The 14,617-nt window shown below is 38.2% G+C and overlaps 1 protein-coding gene across 7 annotated transcripts in view; it reads right to left on the reverse strand.

The window, feature by feature from the left end:
• ATP2B4 (ATPase plasma membrane Ca2+ transporting 4) overlaps positions 1–14,617 on the reverse strand; it is a 152,176-nt gene that overhangs the window by 66,473 nt on the left and 71,086 nt on the right. For all 7 annotated transcript variants that reach the window (XM_087929476.1, XM_026715647.2, XM_087929481.1 and 4 more), the window contains exon 2: positions 6,225–6,804. In XM_087929476.1, the coding sequence (XP_087785602.1) occupies positions 6,225–6,420 (196 nt within the window). In that variant the 5' untranslated portion in view covers positions 6,421–6,804. The remainder of the gene's footprint in view (positions 1–6,224; positions 6,805–14,617) is intronic.

A 14,617-nucleotide genomic window follows, 5' to 3' on the forward strand; every position in this document is an offset into this window, starting at 1 on the left:
GTTAAAATTTTGACCATTTTTCCCTGTTTCCAGAGGGGTTGAGTATCAGAGGCTTAATAATCTATTTTCTTTAGATTCCTGATGAAAATCAGAAAGTGCAAATAATGCAATCTTCAGGAATATCACAGTTCTTGTCCTATATAATTTCCAGCTGTGGATGAAGGCAGTACATGACTGAATTTGCTCACATTCTTGCACATATACGGCTTGACATGAAAGTTTCTGATATATAAAATATTTTCTCTCCCATAACTGAGCAATCAGCTCATATAACTCCTGATCTCCAGGCTGAATTTTTACACAAGTTTTGTCAAGCCTGGTAGTAAATAGCACTCTAGTTAAGGGCTAGGATATTCAGTGAGGGTTAGGCAGTCCTTAAGAAAGAATCTTAACCTCTTTAAAAGAACTATCACCTCTGCAATAATAAATTATCCTGTATTGCTAATAGGTAAAAGGCGAGTTGACATTTGATAGATAGACCTTCCCTCAGCATGGAGTTATAGGAGTAGATAGAAATGGGGTCAATAAAGCAATGGGGGAGTAGAAGAAGACTAGCTATTACTGCCAGCGGGTGAATCATGGTTTTATTTGCTGACACTAGCTTCACCCAAGGAAGATGAGAAATTTTTTCACGCCAAATGACTCATGGCACATCTTTACTCCACAGAAGCAGATACCTTTGACGTGCCTTCTCCCTTTTCCCTCCCATTTCTCGAAATCAGCCAGACTCACAAAGAGGAATCTTTCTACATAATATTAATTCTGTATAAAAGTCAATACCAGGTACTATTTGTTATTGTTGTAAAAGAATCTTAAACCTCTCTCTTACATGAAAGTCCAGCATTTCAGATTATTTTGTTGGTTTTTATTCAGATATTTTTGTTATTTGGTTTAGCTGCATTGAAATTATTCAACTTGTATTTTAAATGCATGATTTAAAAAAGATCATTTATAAAATGGAAAAAAATCAACCTATCTTGAGACAAGAGGTGTTTTTTTTTTTAACAGAACAAAACAATGTGAGGATACAGAGAGGCACCCATGTTCAGCAATAAACTAAAGCCAATGGAAAGGAAAGTTAACTTTGACCAAAACAAGACATTCCACACTCTCAGATGCCACTTGGTTCACTAGGCTACCTTATGTGGTATTTCAGAAGCTCCATTCATTCTATTCGTTTACTGGAGAATATTTCTGAGCTTCTGACAGCTTCTCTCATCCCCCACCTCTCTCTTGAAAACAGCATTGGACAAGCAAAAGCATTTATTCAATCATTTACTGTATATGTAAACTTCAAGAGATGATCGCCTAAACATTTCAGCTTCCCTATGTCCTTCCCTTTGGAGAACTGTGAGGCATAAAAAAGCCAGCCTCAGGAATTTGGCAAATTAAGAGTCTGAAAGCTTTGCTTCTGTTTAAGGTTATAGTGGGTTTAATGTTAAGTAGAGGAAGGCAAGAAAAAAAAATCTGGAACAGGTAAGAATTGGGCACTCACATTCCTGGCAATAGAGACTGCTTGGCTGGGATTCAGCATTGTAAATTGTCCACAGAGAACTCTTATATTTTAATAGTGGAAGACAGAAAGTCTCAGCAGACAGCTTGAATCAGCAAAATGCACTCAATAATTTCCTCATTACTCACAGGAAAGTTTCTGGGCTTCCCATACAATTCATCTGAGCATCATCCAAGTCTCCCATTTGGTATACAAGATAGCTAATCTGGAGAGCTCTATCCAGACAGCAATGTCCCCACGGCTGATTTAGTGCTTATTCACAGCACTGGAGATGAAGTACATGTCAGGGAAGAGGAACAGCTGTGAGAAGTGGTAAATGGCTGTTCCACCAACCAAACTTCACAAACCATAAACCCCAGTGCACCAGAGTACACTGGACTACACTGCAAATATTGAAGTGTTATTTGAAATATTGCTGGACTATAAGCTCCATAATGCTAAACCATACTTGGTTAGGGATTATGAGTGTTAAGAAGCATCTAGAGTGCTCTAATCTATTACGGTTTCCTTCTTTCCCCAGGTAAATGCATATACGATAATAATAACAAAGTGTGGTGCATGTAGGCATAACACTCTTTCTTAGCCACACCACCACTTCCTGTGATATTGGTATACTAATGATGGCCTTTAAGTGCAAGAATTAGCAGAATCATTTAAAATATTTTTAAATAAGATACCAAGTTTAGAAAGATCATTAATTCCCCGTGCTAGCTGCTTTTTTTAGAGCATTCAGTACATAAAAACCTACAGCAGTAGCATTCACTTTCTGCTAAGAATGCCAACAATAATACAAATTAAGCTGCACACACTCAAGTAAATTATAGGTATGATTTCTTTCATAAACCAAAACACTGAAAGCTGGGAATTGGATGGCTTTTTGAAAAAACAACAAAGGAATGATGACTAAACACATTATCTTTTATCTCTACTTCTAAAATGCCTGGATGGTTGCCTTAGAAAAATCAAATGAAAAAATAAAATAAAAATAAAAAGCAAGTTATCTTGGGATTCTGGCTTCTCCAAAAGTCAAGAATCAGTTGCTTTTCAACTTAAAGGTCAAGGATTGCATTCTGCAGGAATAACCTGCTGGAGACTATATTATACGCCAATGGCAGATGAAAACAAACAGTACTTGAGCAGAGAGCAAAAATGAGTGGAGGCAACATTTTTTTCCTTTTCTTGTGCTTCTTCTCCCCCCTCTTTTTTTTTTTTTTACCCTTTTCTGCTTTTATTTTCTTCCAAACAGCAGACTGTTAGAGAAAAGACTTGCCTGAAGACTGACTCTCTTTTAAAGGACTTCTGAAATTGTCAAAGAACTATATAAAATGAAAACAAAAGCTGTTATAGCCTTGTGATTACAAGTTGCCCACAACTGACTTAAGGCCCATTTAGTACTTTAACTAATCTTAGCCCATCCGAGATGCAAAGAAATCTGAAAAGCTGCACGTACAGGCAAATGTAATTTTTTTTGCCGTGACCATAAATATGTAGGTATAATAATGGAGAAGAACTATCTATAAGGACAGAAATAAGTCAGATGAACTTTGGCTCCTTCCAGTCATTATTCAGATATTGAAAACAAATTTCTGCAGTGAATCAACTTTTAATCAATTTGGATATTTTGTTTTTATTGTTCTTTTAAGAGGAAAAAAAACTTTGGGGAGAGGGGAGATCTGTTTTAACTATCAATCCATTTTCTCCACAATCAGTATCTTCTCATTCAAGAAGTAGCACATTTACACTGCTAACATGCTAAACCTATACTTTTATATAAATTATGTAATAATTACTACTTTAATAAAGGCACTATTAGTTGCAATACTAAATTACTACTTATTTACTATTTGTTTACAGCTTTTTGACAAATATCACTCCTGTGGGTATACCATAAACACTAAAAGACATAAATAATAAAACCATATTAAATTATTATATTACTGTTAAGGGAAAATTTCAGATTTACTAACTTTTAAAAGGCCAAATTGAAAATATGTATCTTAACTCCTTTGGATGGTGCAGACCAAAAATGAGGGTGAATCATTTCCAGAAAGGAAACACTCCACTATCTGGAAAGGATGCAGGAGACACTCAGTCAATGAGTGTGATTTTGTTGGGTAGAGGGGATGATCTCATAAATACTTGAGTTTGTTCATCATAAAACCACTCTAAAACCATTTGAAAAGCTTAAATACATGAATATCATGCACTGAGCCTGAAAGGCAATTAAACAATCCAGATTTTTAAAAATATTTTGGAGTGATATGAACTCAATTTCATGCACTTGTTATGGTCATGCCATATGGATGGTCGTGCCATATGGATCTGAAGGTGAAATGGGGGTATCTCTGAAAGCAGAATGGAGAAGAAAATAAGGATGAGTCAGACTTGATGAGGCACCCAGGCTGGACCATAGCCCAACCAGTGGTCTACCCCCAGATGTATATGTTCATCACTTGGCACAGGAAACATATGCTTCAGTGATCCAGATTTGGCATTTCCACCAGGACAGCCCTCCTCTAATTACACTTTAGGATTGTCTTTCCCTTGCCACTTCCTGTTCCCAATTGCAGCTGTGAAATATGCTAATCTGCTGCTTACACTACAAAACAAGAGAGCTAATAATAACCTGCAAGTTTTCAAAGTGCACACAGAGAAAAGGGCAGAAGTTGGTGTCTTACCGTTCCTAAAGCAGCTGCCATTCCACACTGGCTGTCCCTTATATGGCTGGATTTGGCCCATTTTCTTTATAGTACTAATGCCTTCTCTACGAGGAATAACCTCTCATTCTAACTGAAGGACAAATTTTCATTCATTCGTTTCATTCCCCCCCCCCCTTAAAACATAGGTCAATTGCAATTAGACTTTTTTTCTTTTTACCAAGTAATGCTAAAAATTTCTGAATGGGTTAACAATCCATAAAAACAGAGGCAGACCAAACTTTTCCATCCAATAAATTCTAATTTAGTGAGAAACAATCAAAAATCTTATTTTGAACAGTTTGAATACTAGCTGGTCCTTTCCACCAGGCTTTATCTTAATTACACCTGTAATCTGTGGATTCTCTAAATAGTGTGGCTATTTCCAGTTTTTACATACAACTTGTTCGGCTTCAGTTCAATGCAAATGACACATTGATGCAAATGTCATAAATGATACAATCTGCATCTGTGTCATCATATTTGTGCTATGTACATGCCTGCAATAGACTTTCTGAAGTCAGACACACTATCCCCCAATTAGTCCATTAAAATGAGATTTCAATGTATCACATACTTGTTAAAAGTGCCTCTCCTCATTTACTAGGCTGAAAAGAAAACTACAAACAAGATTACAGATCTGGAAAGAGGAAAGGAATGATAAGGTTTCGTACCCCTTCTAGGTTATGTGTAATTTATTTCTATTTATGTGTAGCTTAGGTCACTGAGGAGAGACATCTCTCTAGGTTGTTATTGTTAAGATATTATACAAAAAATTCACAATTAAATGGCTATAGAATTGACAGGACCTTCATGCTATTTATTACTGATTTCGGTCTACAACTAGTTTTAAAGCTGTACAGAAAGACACTGTTATCAAAAGCAGCCATTGTTTTTCACAAGTTGCTTTACAATTTAATGAAAATTAGACACATATACTTAAACACACACACACATACATACATAACCACAATATAAATATTCAGAAAATTCCTTTAAAAAGTTATAATTTCTGTGTCTGAACTACTTTATACTTCCATTTTTGAAGCATGCTTACTCTTCCAGGAAATGAATTGCTATTCAAATCAATAATTTCAGCTTGATTTTCTATACTATCAATGGAAGTAGTTTCACATTAGGAATCTTTAGAAGATAAAAATTAGCATAACTAAAGTAAATATACCAATCTCTACCATAACATATTTAAGAGGCAAAAACATTTATTACATTTTTATGTCCCAGAAATGCCCACAGACGGGGTTTCTTTGAAGGAAGGCTTAGGTACAATGAAGTTCTTATTTACAAACTTCCTGCTCTGTGTCTAAAGTAGAACAGGGACAGTTGGGAAATTTTACATATAGAAGCACCTACAGTTTGCCTTGGAAGGCTATATGTACCCTGTAATTCAGTGTTTTAATACGTGGTGACTTATTCATGAAGGAAATACGTATTCTTCTTCTAATCTCTGTTGGATTAGATAGCGACCAAAAAATTAATCACTACTTTACCCAGCTTTTTAAAAATTTATTCATCCTATTTCCTCTGTTTTTTCTTCCCATAAACACTATAAATAATTTAAAGCAGTAAAGACACCACATTAAAACCCAGAATCAAAAGATGACTTACACTTAAAAATGTTTCCCAACAAACTTTTATAGTTTTGGATTTTTTTCACCTAGCATTAGTGTTTGGCCAATAATAATAATAACAACAACCAAAGAGAGGAATCTTAACTATGGAGTATAAAAGTGCTAGAATTTCCTGTTCATTTTTAGAAAAATAGAAATTACCCCCCCACCCCCAAAAAAGCTATTCTGGCCTATGGTTGCTCCCTGCTCATTCAACATTTCTTCATAGTCACAGGTAGTCTTTGTTTATCAACCATTTGAAAACAATATAAAGGTAACTTTATGACAAATTCTTGCATGGGGGAGGGGGAGGGAGGAGAGAGATGCAACCAAGTTGTTAGAATCCATGGAAATGCTTGTTTTCCCACCAAGGTAATGCCTCCTTACCTTCGACTGGTGAAGTCTTCAATCTCTTGCAAATATTATGCACTCCCCCATAGGTGTCATTTATTCGGGTCACAGCTTCCGAACTGCGAAGCTCCATAAGATTCCGTAAGTCCATAACGGAGCAGCCAAAGTCCCCTTCATAGCTGCCTTCTGCCACAGAGTTCCCAGGATGATGATCCGCAGAGTTATTTGTCATCTTGACAACAAGGGAGTAGGTTCAGTGAGGAAACAGGCCAGAAAAAATTGTGTGTTCCTTTTTACCTCTAGATCTCTTTCCTCTACCAAGAGCAGGCAATGAAACTTTTGGAGCTCCACATGAAATGCAGTCCAGTGTTTGGTAGGGGGTTAGACACAACTCCTCGAGGAGGAAAAAGGGTCTCATGCAAGATTGTAAGACTGCAGATCCAGCACTTCCTTCTCTTGCTTCCTAGGTGATACTAGTGGAATTAGCCAAGTTCAACTTCTTCCGATGAGGGTGTAAACAAGATGCACATGTTACTGTGGAAGCAACCTTAGCAACAACCAGCAGGCATCTCCCAAAGAGAGAAATGGGTTCCCTGGATACCGTCTTCAACCAAAACTGCAAGACAAGGATTTGAAGCAAAAATTATAGTTAATAAAAGGCCCAAGAGGCCAGCTAATGTGCACATGGGTGCAGCAGATGTAAAAGCAATAGCATAAGTATCAGAACGGGGAATAAAATTGCTGGGAGATAGCAATGTTTAAAGAACAAGCTGATGGAAAATGCAGGCTTCTAAATTGACCACTTAAAGGGCTTTTATTAAAGTAACCATGGGAGACATTCCTTAATAGTTAACCCCTATTTAGTCAAGTGTTATCCTTTTATCCATATGAAGAATTGCAACTGCAGCTTTTATTTGTATTTTAAACAGTTAAAATACAATCGAAAATACTAAATATACCAATAAAAACCTGCGCCAGCATATGTAAGATAATGTTTCATACTGCATGCAGAAGACCATTTCAATTCATTTAATGATGGATAAATCACATTTTAAGTCAATATATTTATGTCTCCTCCATGATGAATGTGATATTAAATTCATTTGCATCCTTAACGCATGATTTTTAAATGGCACTCACCAAAAAGTTGAGGCTATTTGCATTGAAAAAACTCAGTTTGTGCCCCAATAGGGAATGGTTTCCATTAGGATAATAGTACAACTGAGAAAGATAAACCGCCCCCACTGACATACCCACTTGTAATTCTCTTGACAGTTATCAACTCCTCTACAAGTAGCTGCTATTTGAATTTTAAAAATCTGTACCTTAAATTGTAACTGTGTATTGCTCTCACTAACTTATTTCCCTAAGTTGTACAACACCACTACTGCCATACAGAGGTTGGACAGAAATGGGTAAACAGACTTTCTAACTAATGTTAAATATTTTCTCCCAACAAAGAAGAAATTCTCTCTAGAATTTTTATAAACAAATCATCCTTAAATCCAAATTATGGTTAAATTGGCCTGGGCTCTCTGACTCATTTGCTCCATGCATTATATAATGATTTTCTGTTTTGCTATCACATGTCTCCCTCCCCTCTGAATTTTTGTTCCAGACAAAACACTTTCTTCATTAGAAACAGATTTATATCTGATCCATTGATATGAAGGCTTGGTAACATAATCATCCTAATGTTCACTACAGACTACAGTAGATTTCCAGGTCAAGAATGGCAAAGATTAACTTTTTACGACACAGTCTGCTCATCTAAGTCTCCCATGTACCAAGAACAACCAATATTTTTTCAGCCATGAATCAGCTTTACTTTTTCACAGAAGCACATTCACACGTAGAATATCACAGTAATAACACCGTTAGGACAATTTGGGAAAAAATTTCCGGAAGACTCCAATAAGCAAGTTAAACTTATTCTAGAGCAGGGGTGTCAAAACTCGATTTCATTGAGGGCCACATCAGGGTTGTTTTTGACCTCGGGGCAGGGGGACGGTGTGTGTGTGTGTGTGTGTGGCCAGGGTGGGCATGACCAGCATGATGTCACTGTGTCAGGGGGCACCTGTGGTGGCACGAGCACTCTGCCAGCGAAAATGGCCTCCCAAGCTCCAATTTTGGCTGCAATGACCTCCTGCAACCATCTGCCAGTGAAAACGGAGCTCAGGAGGGCCGGCCACACATAGTCCTCCTGAGCTCAATTTTTGCTGGCAGAGGCACTCTGTGCCGGTCCTTCACTGTTTCCAGGGCAGCACTGTGGGCCAGATCTAAGCACCCCGTGGGCCAGATCCAGCCCCCTGGGCCTTGAATTTGATACCCCTGTTCTAGAGCATTTCTAGTTAGAAGATAGCAAGAAAATTGCACCACCCCAAATCAAGGATCTTGCAGCTGGATTTAGATGGTGGCTCCATTTTGGATAGTTTAGAGGGCTGTTGAGTTCCCAACAGAAAGCCTGTAAGTTTCTTGTCTTTGTTGCTGTCTTCTAACATCCATCTTTTTGAAGTGTGTGTGTGTATACAGTATTTGTGTGGGTAATCTGACTTTCTTCTTTTAAACCTGCAAATTTCCTGAGCTATCTATAAACTACACATCAGCACTTTCCTTGAAACCAAGCATCATTATAATTCTTAGGAGGAAGTTTGCATTAAAACAGAGAATGAAAATGACAACCTCTGCGGCCTTCTGAGTTAAAGAAAATATACTGTCATCTTGATACAATCTATTATTTGCTATTTTGAATCAGAAAAAGACATAGCAGAAGCTAATAGCCAGGTTCTACTATGTACCAGTGCATCCAATAGTGCAAATGACAATATGCCTAAGAAAATCGCCAGTTGCAATAGGATAGAAATAGGAAAAGTATAACAGATGGATGTTGGTGGAATCCGGAGGGATAATAAGTAAGTCTTCAAAGGACACCCTGTTTTGCTCCTTAGTTGCATCCTCCTCCAACCTTGATAACAAGGCAAGAATTGCTAGCAACCCTGTCCCTGCATCCAGAATTCTCAGTTTATTGGAGAAGGTTAAGGTTATGTAACAGTAAAGCTTGTGAGTCAATGTATCCCATTCACTCCTCAACAGAAAAGGACCTATCTATAACACTCTATCTGTTTGCAGGATTCTGTTCATACTGTATGGCTAACTATTGGCCCTGAAGTATCAATGGAGATGAATAAATAGAAATAAAGTCCCCTTGGCCATTTGGACTTGTGGGAACATTAGAACTTAGGAAAATAAACAGACCATTCTTGCAAAATAGAGTAGTTTGGCCATTCAGAACCTGGCAATCAGCATGGAGCTGACCAAATACAACAATGACTAACTTGAAGGCAAAGAGTTGAGGAATGAGTTCTGTTTCCAACACTCAATTGACTTATTACCTTCAAATTTATTTTTGTGCTGGGTGGGAGGGAAGACAGGCAGGCTTCCAAACAAAGCATTGGTTTGCAAATAGCCCTCCATTTTTCTTAAGAAAAAAATATTCTTATTTTTAAAAGCAATTCTAAATGCATTTTTAAAAATAAAAATAATGCTGGATGCTGTCATTTTGCTGCTTTGTGGTGTGAGAGTTTATTTTAAAAAGTTAAAACAGCTTAACATTTTTTAAAGGCAAACAGGACAATTGCAATCACATAAGAATCCATTCTGGAAACCCCCAAATGTTTTGGTTTATGAAATACTAGCTCTTCGCTGAAATTATATGATCGGGCTTAGTTTTTGGGGAGGAAAATAAGGGGAAAAAATTGTCCATCAGTATTCATCTGGCTAGCATCCTGTCAGTGTGTGAGAGAATTCAGGGCTGTTTGGAAACTGAAACAGTATTTGCTGTGTGAGCAAGGAGGAGACAGCAAGGAGCCTGGGCTCAACTGTTCTGTACTAAAGCTGCTCGGTACTGTGAAACTAAAACTGAAACAAACTCCTATCCTCTGCTTGTGTTTTGTATTTGGAACAGATTTCTTTTCAGGTGGGGAGGGGGAGTAGAACTCCTTAGAATCAGAGCGTGTTAATAATAATAATATATGAAATACTAATGCTGTGATTGTCATTTTGAAAAATCCTTTCTTAGTGAGCACCTAGAAGCAAAGAGGAACAAACATGCCAAATTTCAAGCTTGTAGGCTTTACAGTTCTAGAGATTTTGTGATGATGCATGAGTGGTATTTCGCTTTTATAGAGAGAGATTTGCAAATTGTATTTGTGGGTCATACATGTATTTAATTAGAACACTGTATGGAAAGAAATTTTATTTTCTTTCATTGTATTTTGTCGAATGAGAAACACCTCCTTTCCCAATATATGGAAACCACTACTTACCCTTTCTCTTGGGCCATGTTTCTGATCTGAGCTGTACTTTTTCCATCAGGCTATTTATTACTGAAAATATGCATTCCATTAACCATACATGAACAATTGCTTTAGATTAAAATAAGATGGAGCTTCCCAAATGTTCTTGGCTCATGGCACTACTAGCAGTTTCTAAACTGTGTACTGCGGGCCCTATGGCACCCTGGCACACAGCTTGGAAACCATGAGAATAAGAAAATAGTCATGACCAGGAAAAGAAAGATGTAATAAAAAGCATAGAAAAAGGCCCGGAAGCTTTCTTACTTGGGATTCAGGTTATAGCAATTCACCCAAATTGTGTTTCTTCCAGTTCTATGGATTCTGTCCTTCATGATCCTCAGCTAATACACCCCAATCTCTAAATCTGAAGTTTAGATCAATACCACTGATGGAGAAAAAGCAAAAAATGATACAGAAGTGTTGTATTGCAAGAGAAGGCTCCTTGGGAATAGCAACATTCCCAAGAGTTGGCACTGGCATGGATATTAATAAGTCCAGGCTGAATCCAAGATGGGACGGTTTAGCTCACAGGAACATAAAAGCATACACAGTAAGTTAATTTATTTACTACAATTTTTCTGACAGGTAGACATGTGTTTTGCCCTCGAACTTTCAACTTCATTTTGCTTATTTGGATTTATTGATCCCTACCTGGGCATTAACCATGTTTTTTGTCCCTTTAGATATACATCTTGATTCTTCATTTACACATTGGATTGGATCACTTTTTAGCCTAGTGATCCTTTAGTCAAACTGAATTCTTCTCACTTAATCTTTGCTGTCTAACTATCTCCCCTGCCCTCATGTATTTGCCCGACAGAACAGAAATCTAGAGCATGGGTATGAAAATAAGATTTGGGGTTTTCCCCCTTTTGATTATAAATTATTTTATTTACTTATTTATTGAATTTATATTGCCGTCTATGGTGACTCAATAAACAATAAAAACTAACAAAAACAATAAAAACTAACAAAAAGAATCAAATAAATTAATATAGCACAATATAACAAAATCGTCCCCCAACTCCCACCCCAGTGACAGCAGATCACACAAGCCATTTAATGGGCTCCATCCCTCTCTGGGTTCCCCAGGCCCATTAGCAGGACTGGGTCTTCAGTGCCTTCCAGAAGAGTATTAGAGTAGGGGCCATTCTAATCTCTGGGGGAATGATGTTTCAGAGAGAGGGAGCCACCACAGAGAAGGCCCTTCTTCTGGGTCCCACCAGGTATATCTCCCTCGGGGATGGGACCCTCACATTCCCTGCCTCCCCACTCTGATGGGTCATGTAGATGTGACTGGCAAGAGACGGTCCCTCAGATAACCTGATTCCAACCATGAAGGGCTTTAAAGGTGACAACCAGCACCTTGAATTGACCCAGAAGCAAATCGGCAACCAATGGAGTTCCCATAGGAGTCCACATCGGGGTCTGCACAAAACCATGTGGGCTGCTACATTTTGCACCAACTGGAGCTTTCGGATGCTCTTCAAGGGCAGCCCCATGTAGAACGTGTTGCAATAATCAAAACGGGAAGTGAACAGGGCATGAGTGACAGTCAGTAGGGACCATTGGTCCAGGAAAGGGTGTAAGTGGTGCACAACCCGCAGTTGTGCAAAGGCCCTCCTGGCCACGACCACCATCTGCTCTTTGAGCAGGAGTCGTGAGTCCAGAAAAAACACTAGATTACGCACAGGGTCTCTTTGGGGTAGTGCCACTCCATCCAAGGCCAAAGGGGGCAATTCTCCCTGAGCCAATGAATCCCAAACCCAGAGCCACTCAGGTAAATTTATATACATAAAGTATGTATATCTTTCCCTTTTTTGTTCCTTTTACAGGGAACAAGTTTGATCCACAGATACAATAGGTGTACAAGATACTTTTGGCCCACAAAGTTTCAGAAGTGTATGACCCACATCTGTATGGAAAATATGCATTCAGTTTTCGAAAATGTGTAAAATAATGATTTAATGGTGAATGTTAGGCTAGGTCTAACATCCAAGCTGACAGTTAATTTAGTCAAGGAAACCCACTGTACAAATAATATGGGCGTGGGGAAAAGAAAATATTAGGCACACTTTCCTAAGTTCCTCTGAAGGAGGAAAGCTTTATTAGAAAAACTACAAATTAGGATTTTAATTTAAGCAAAATTCAGGGCAGACTTATTTATTCATATAGTCACTAGGCAACATCCACAGTTGCTTTGGTCTGCTCTCCCCTGCCCCGAAGCTATCAGGGAATCATTTCACCCTAAATCTTACAGCCCCCAACCCTTCCCTACCATGAACACACTTAGTAGATGCTGAGCTATTGCCCATATGGGCTCTAATGCACAACATTATAAGGGCTGTAACTGGTGGTTGCCTTGGCTGAAATCCCAGCCCAACCCAACGTCTTCTACTATTGCTACTTAAAAAATCTCCTCCACAATTGGCATCCACAATATTCTGGTTAATCCACATTTAGGGTTGCTTTCTTTCCAAATGTACTGTTAACCAACTGGACATTTTTTATTCATTCTTTGAAATTATTATTTGATTGACCTCTCAACCAGTAGGTGGTAGCAAAGACCTGGAAGTTTTATACAGGCAGTCTTTGACTTACAACAGTTCATTTAGTGACCATTCAAAGTTACAACAGCACTGAAAAAAGTGACTTCTGACCATTTTTCACACTTACGACCATTGCAGCATCTCCACGGTCACATGATCAAATTTCAGATGTTTGGCAACTGGTTCTTATTTCTGATTGTTTCAGTGTCCTGGGGTCATGTGATCGCCTTTTGCAACCTCCTGACAAGCAAAGTCAATGGGGAAACCAAATTCACTTAACTACTGTTTTACTAACTCAACAACTGCAGTGATTCACTTAGCAGCTGTGGCAAGAAAGGTCATAAATGGGGCAAAATTCACTTAACAAATGTCTCACTTAACAACAGAAATTTTGGGCTCGATTGTGGTTTCAAGTCGAGGAATACATGCATCTCTTGGCTACTATGTAGGGTCATCTGATTTGTGGAGGTGCAGCCAATGGATAAGTTTAGCTACGGGTATTTGAACAGAAGCTGTAAACTACCTTAAGAACATAACATGAGGAGAGGAGACAAAAAGCCAGAGCTCCCAGGGAAGCAACAATCACTGGGGAAGAAAATTCCCTGCTTAAGGTAATTGATTCCTTTCAATTACATTTGTTAAACTTGGCACAACCTGATCACTTTAAAGGTTTTGCATTCTATAGGTCAGTCAGTCACCCAACCCTTTAAAAATATGGCTGCAGAATTTAGAGTTCCTAATTGGGAAATAATTTTCAGAGTATAGCACTTGAAGCCACCCCCTGAACTATCTCAGCTGCAGGATGCTGAGATATAGGCAGAGGCAGGCAAACATGTCTTCAAGAAATGGACAGTAGGCTCTTCTCAGATTATATTAAGTTGAAGAGCAATTACTAACTGTACCCATGTATCTACACTAAATACGCAATAACTTTTCAATTTCAGTTCAAGCCTGACCAAATGGAATGCTAGCGAAGGAGTTGGTTATGGATACCTTATGTATAGTTATGCTTAGAATAAACAGAGAAAAAGCCAGAATAACAGAGAATAGCAGGACATAAAGGTGGCAACTTAGTTTTGAGAATCTGATAAGAAGTCAAGAGATCTTAAGCCTTTTAATACTGAAACTGGAGGAAGGAAGAGAACAAATAGCAGGCACTATCTTCTCTGCCTACAAAATACATTGAAGCCCATTCAGAAAAGCTTTCCTGTCCTGTCCTCTGATAGGAAATTTTAATAGCTGTTTGACAGATAAACTCAACAAACGCAATTCTACACTCAAGAAAATGTATCAAGGGAAACTTCACCAGATGAATTGCAGCCTCAGAGCTGGCATTTTGCTAAATTGCTGCTTCACTGATGTAGGCATCCAGGAAGAAATCGTAACAGCATACAATGCAGTCAGATAAAAGCATCCCTGAACATTATTTCTCCCTATGGTGAAAGCAGTAACCAAGAAAGCATGAGTCCCGAAAAATTGCTATAGCAATTGAGAATTCTATACTTACAACTGTATTTTTGAGATA

This window comes from Pseudonaja textilis, chromosome 3 (genome assembly GCF_049901715.1).
Source record: "Pseudonaja textilis isolate UNSWEBS1 chromosome 3, rPseTex1.2, whole genome shotgun sequence".
NCBI lineage: Eukaryota > Metazoa > Chordata > Lepidosauria > Squamata > Elapidae > Pseudonaja > Pseudonaja textilis.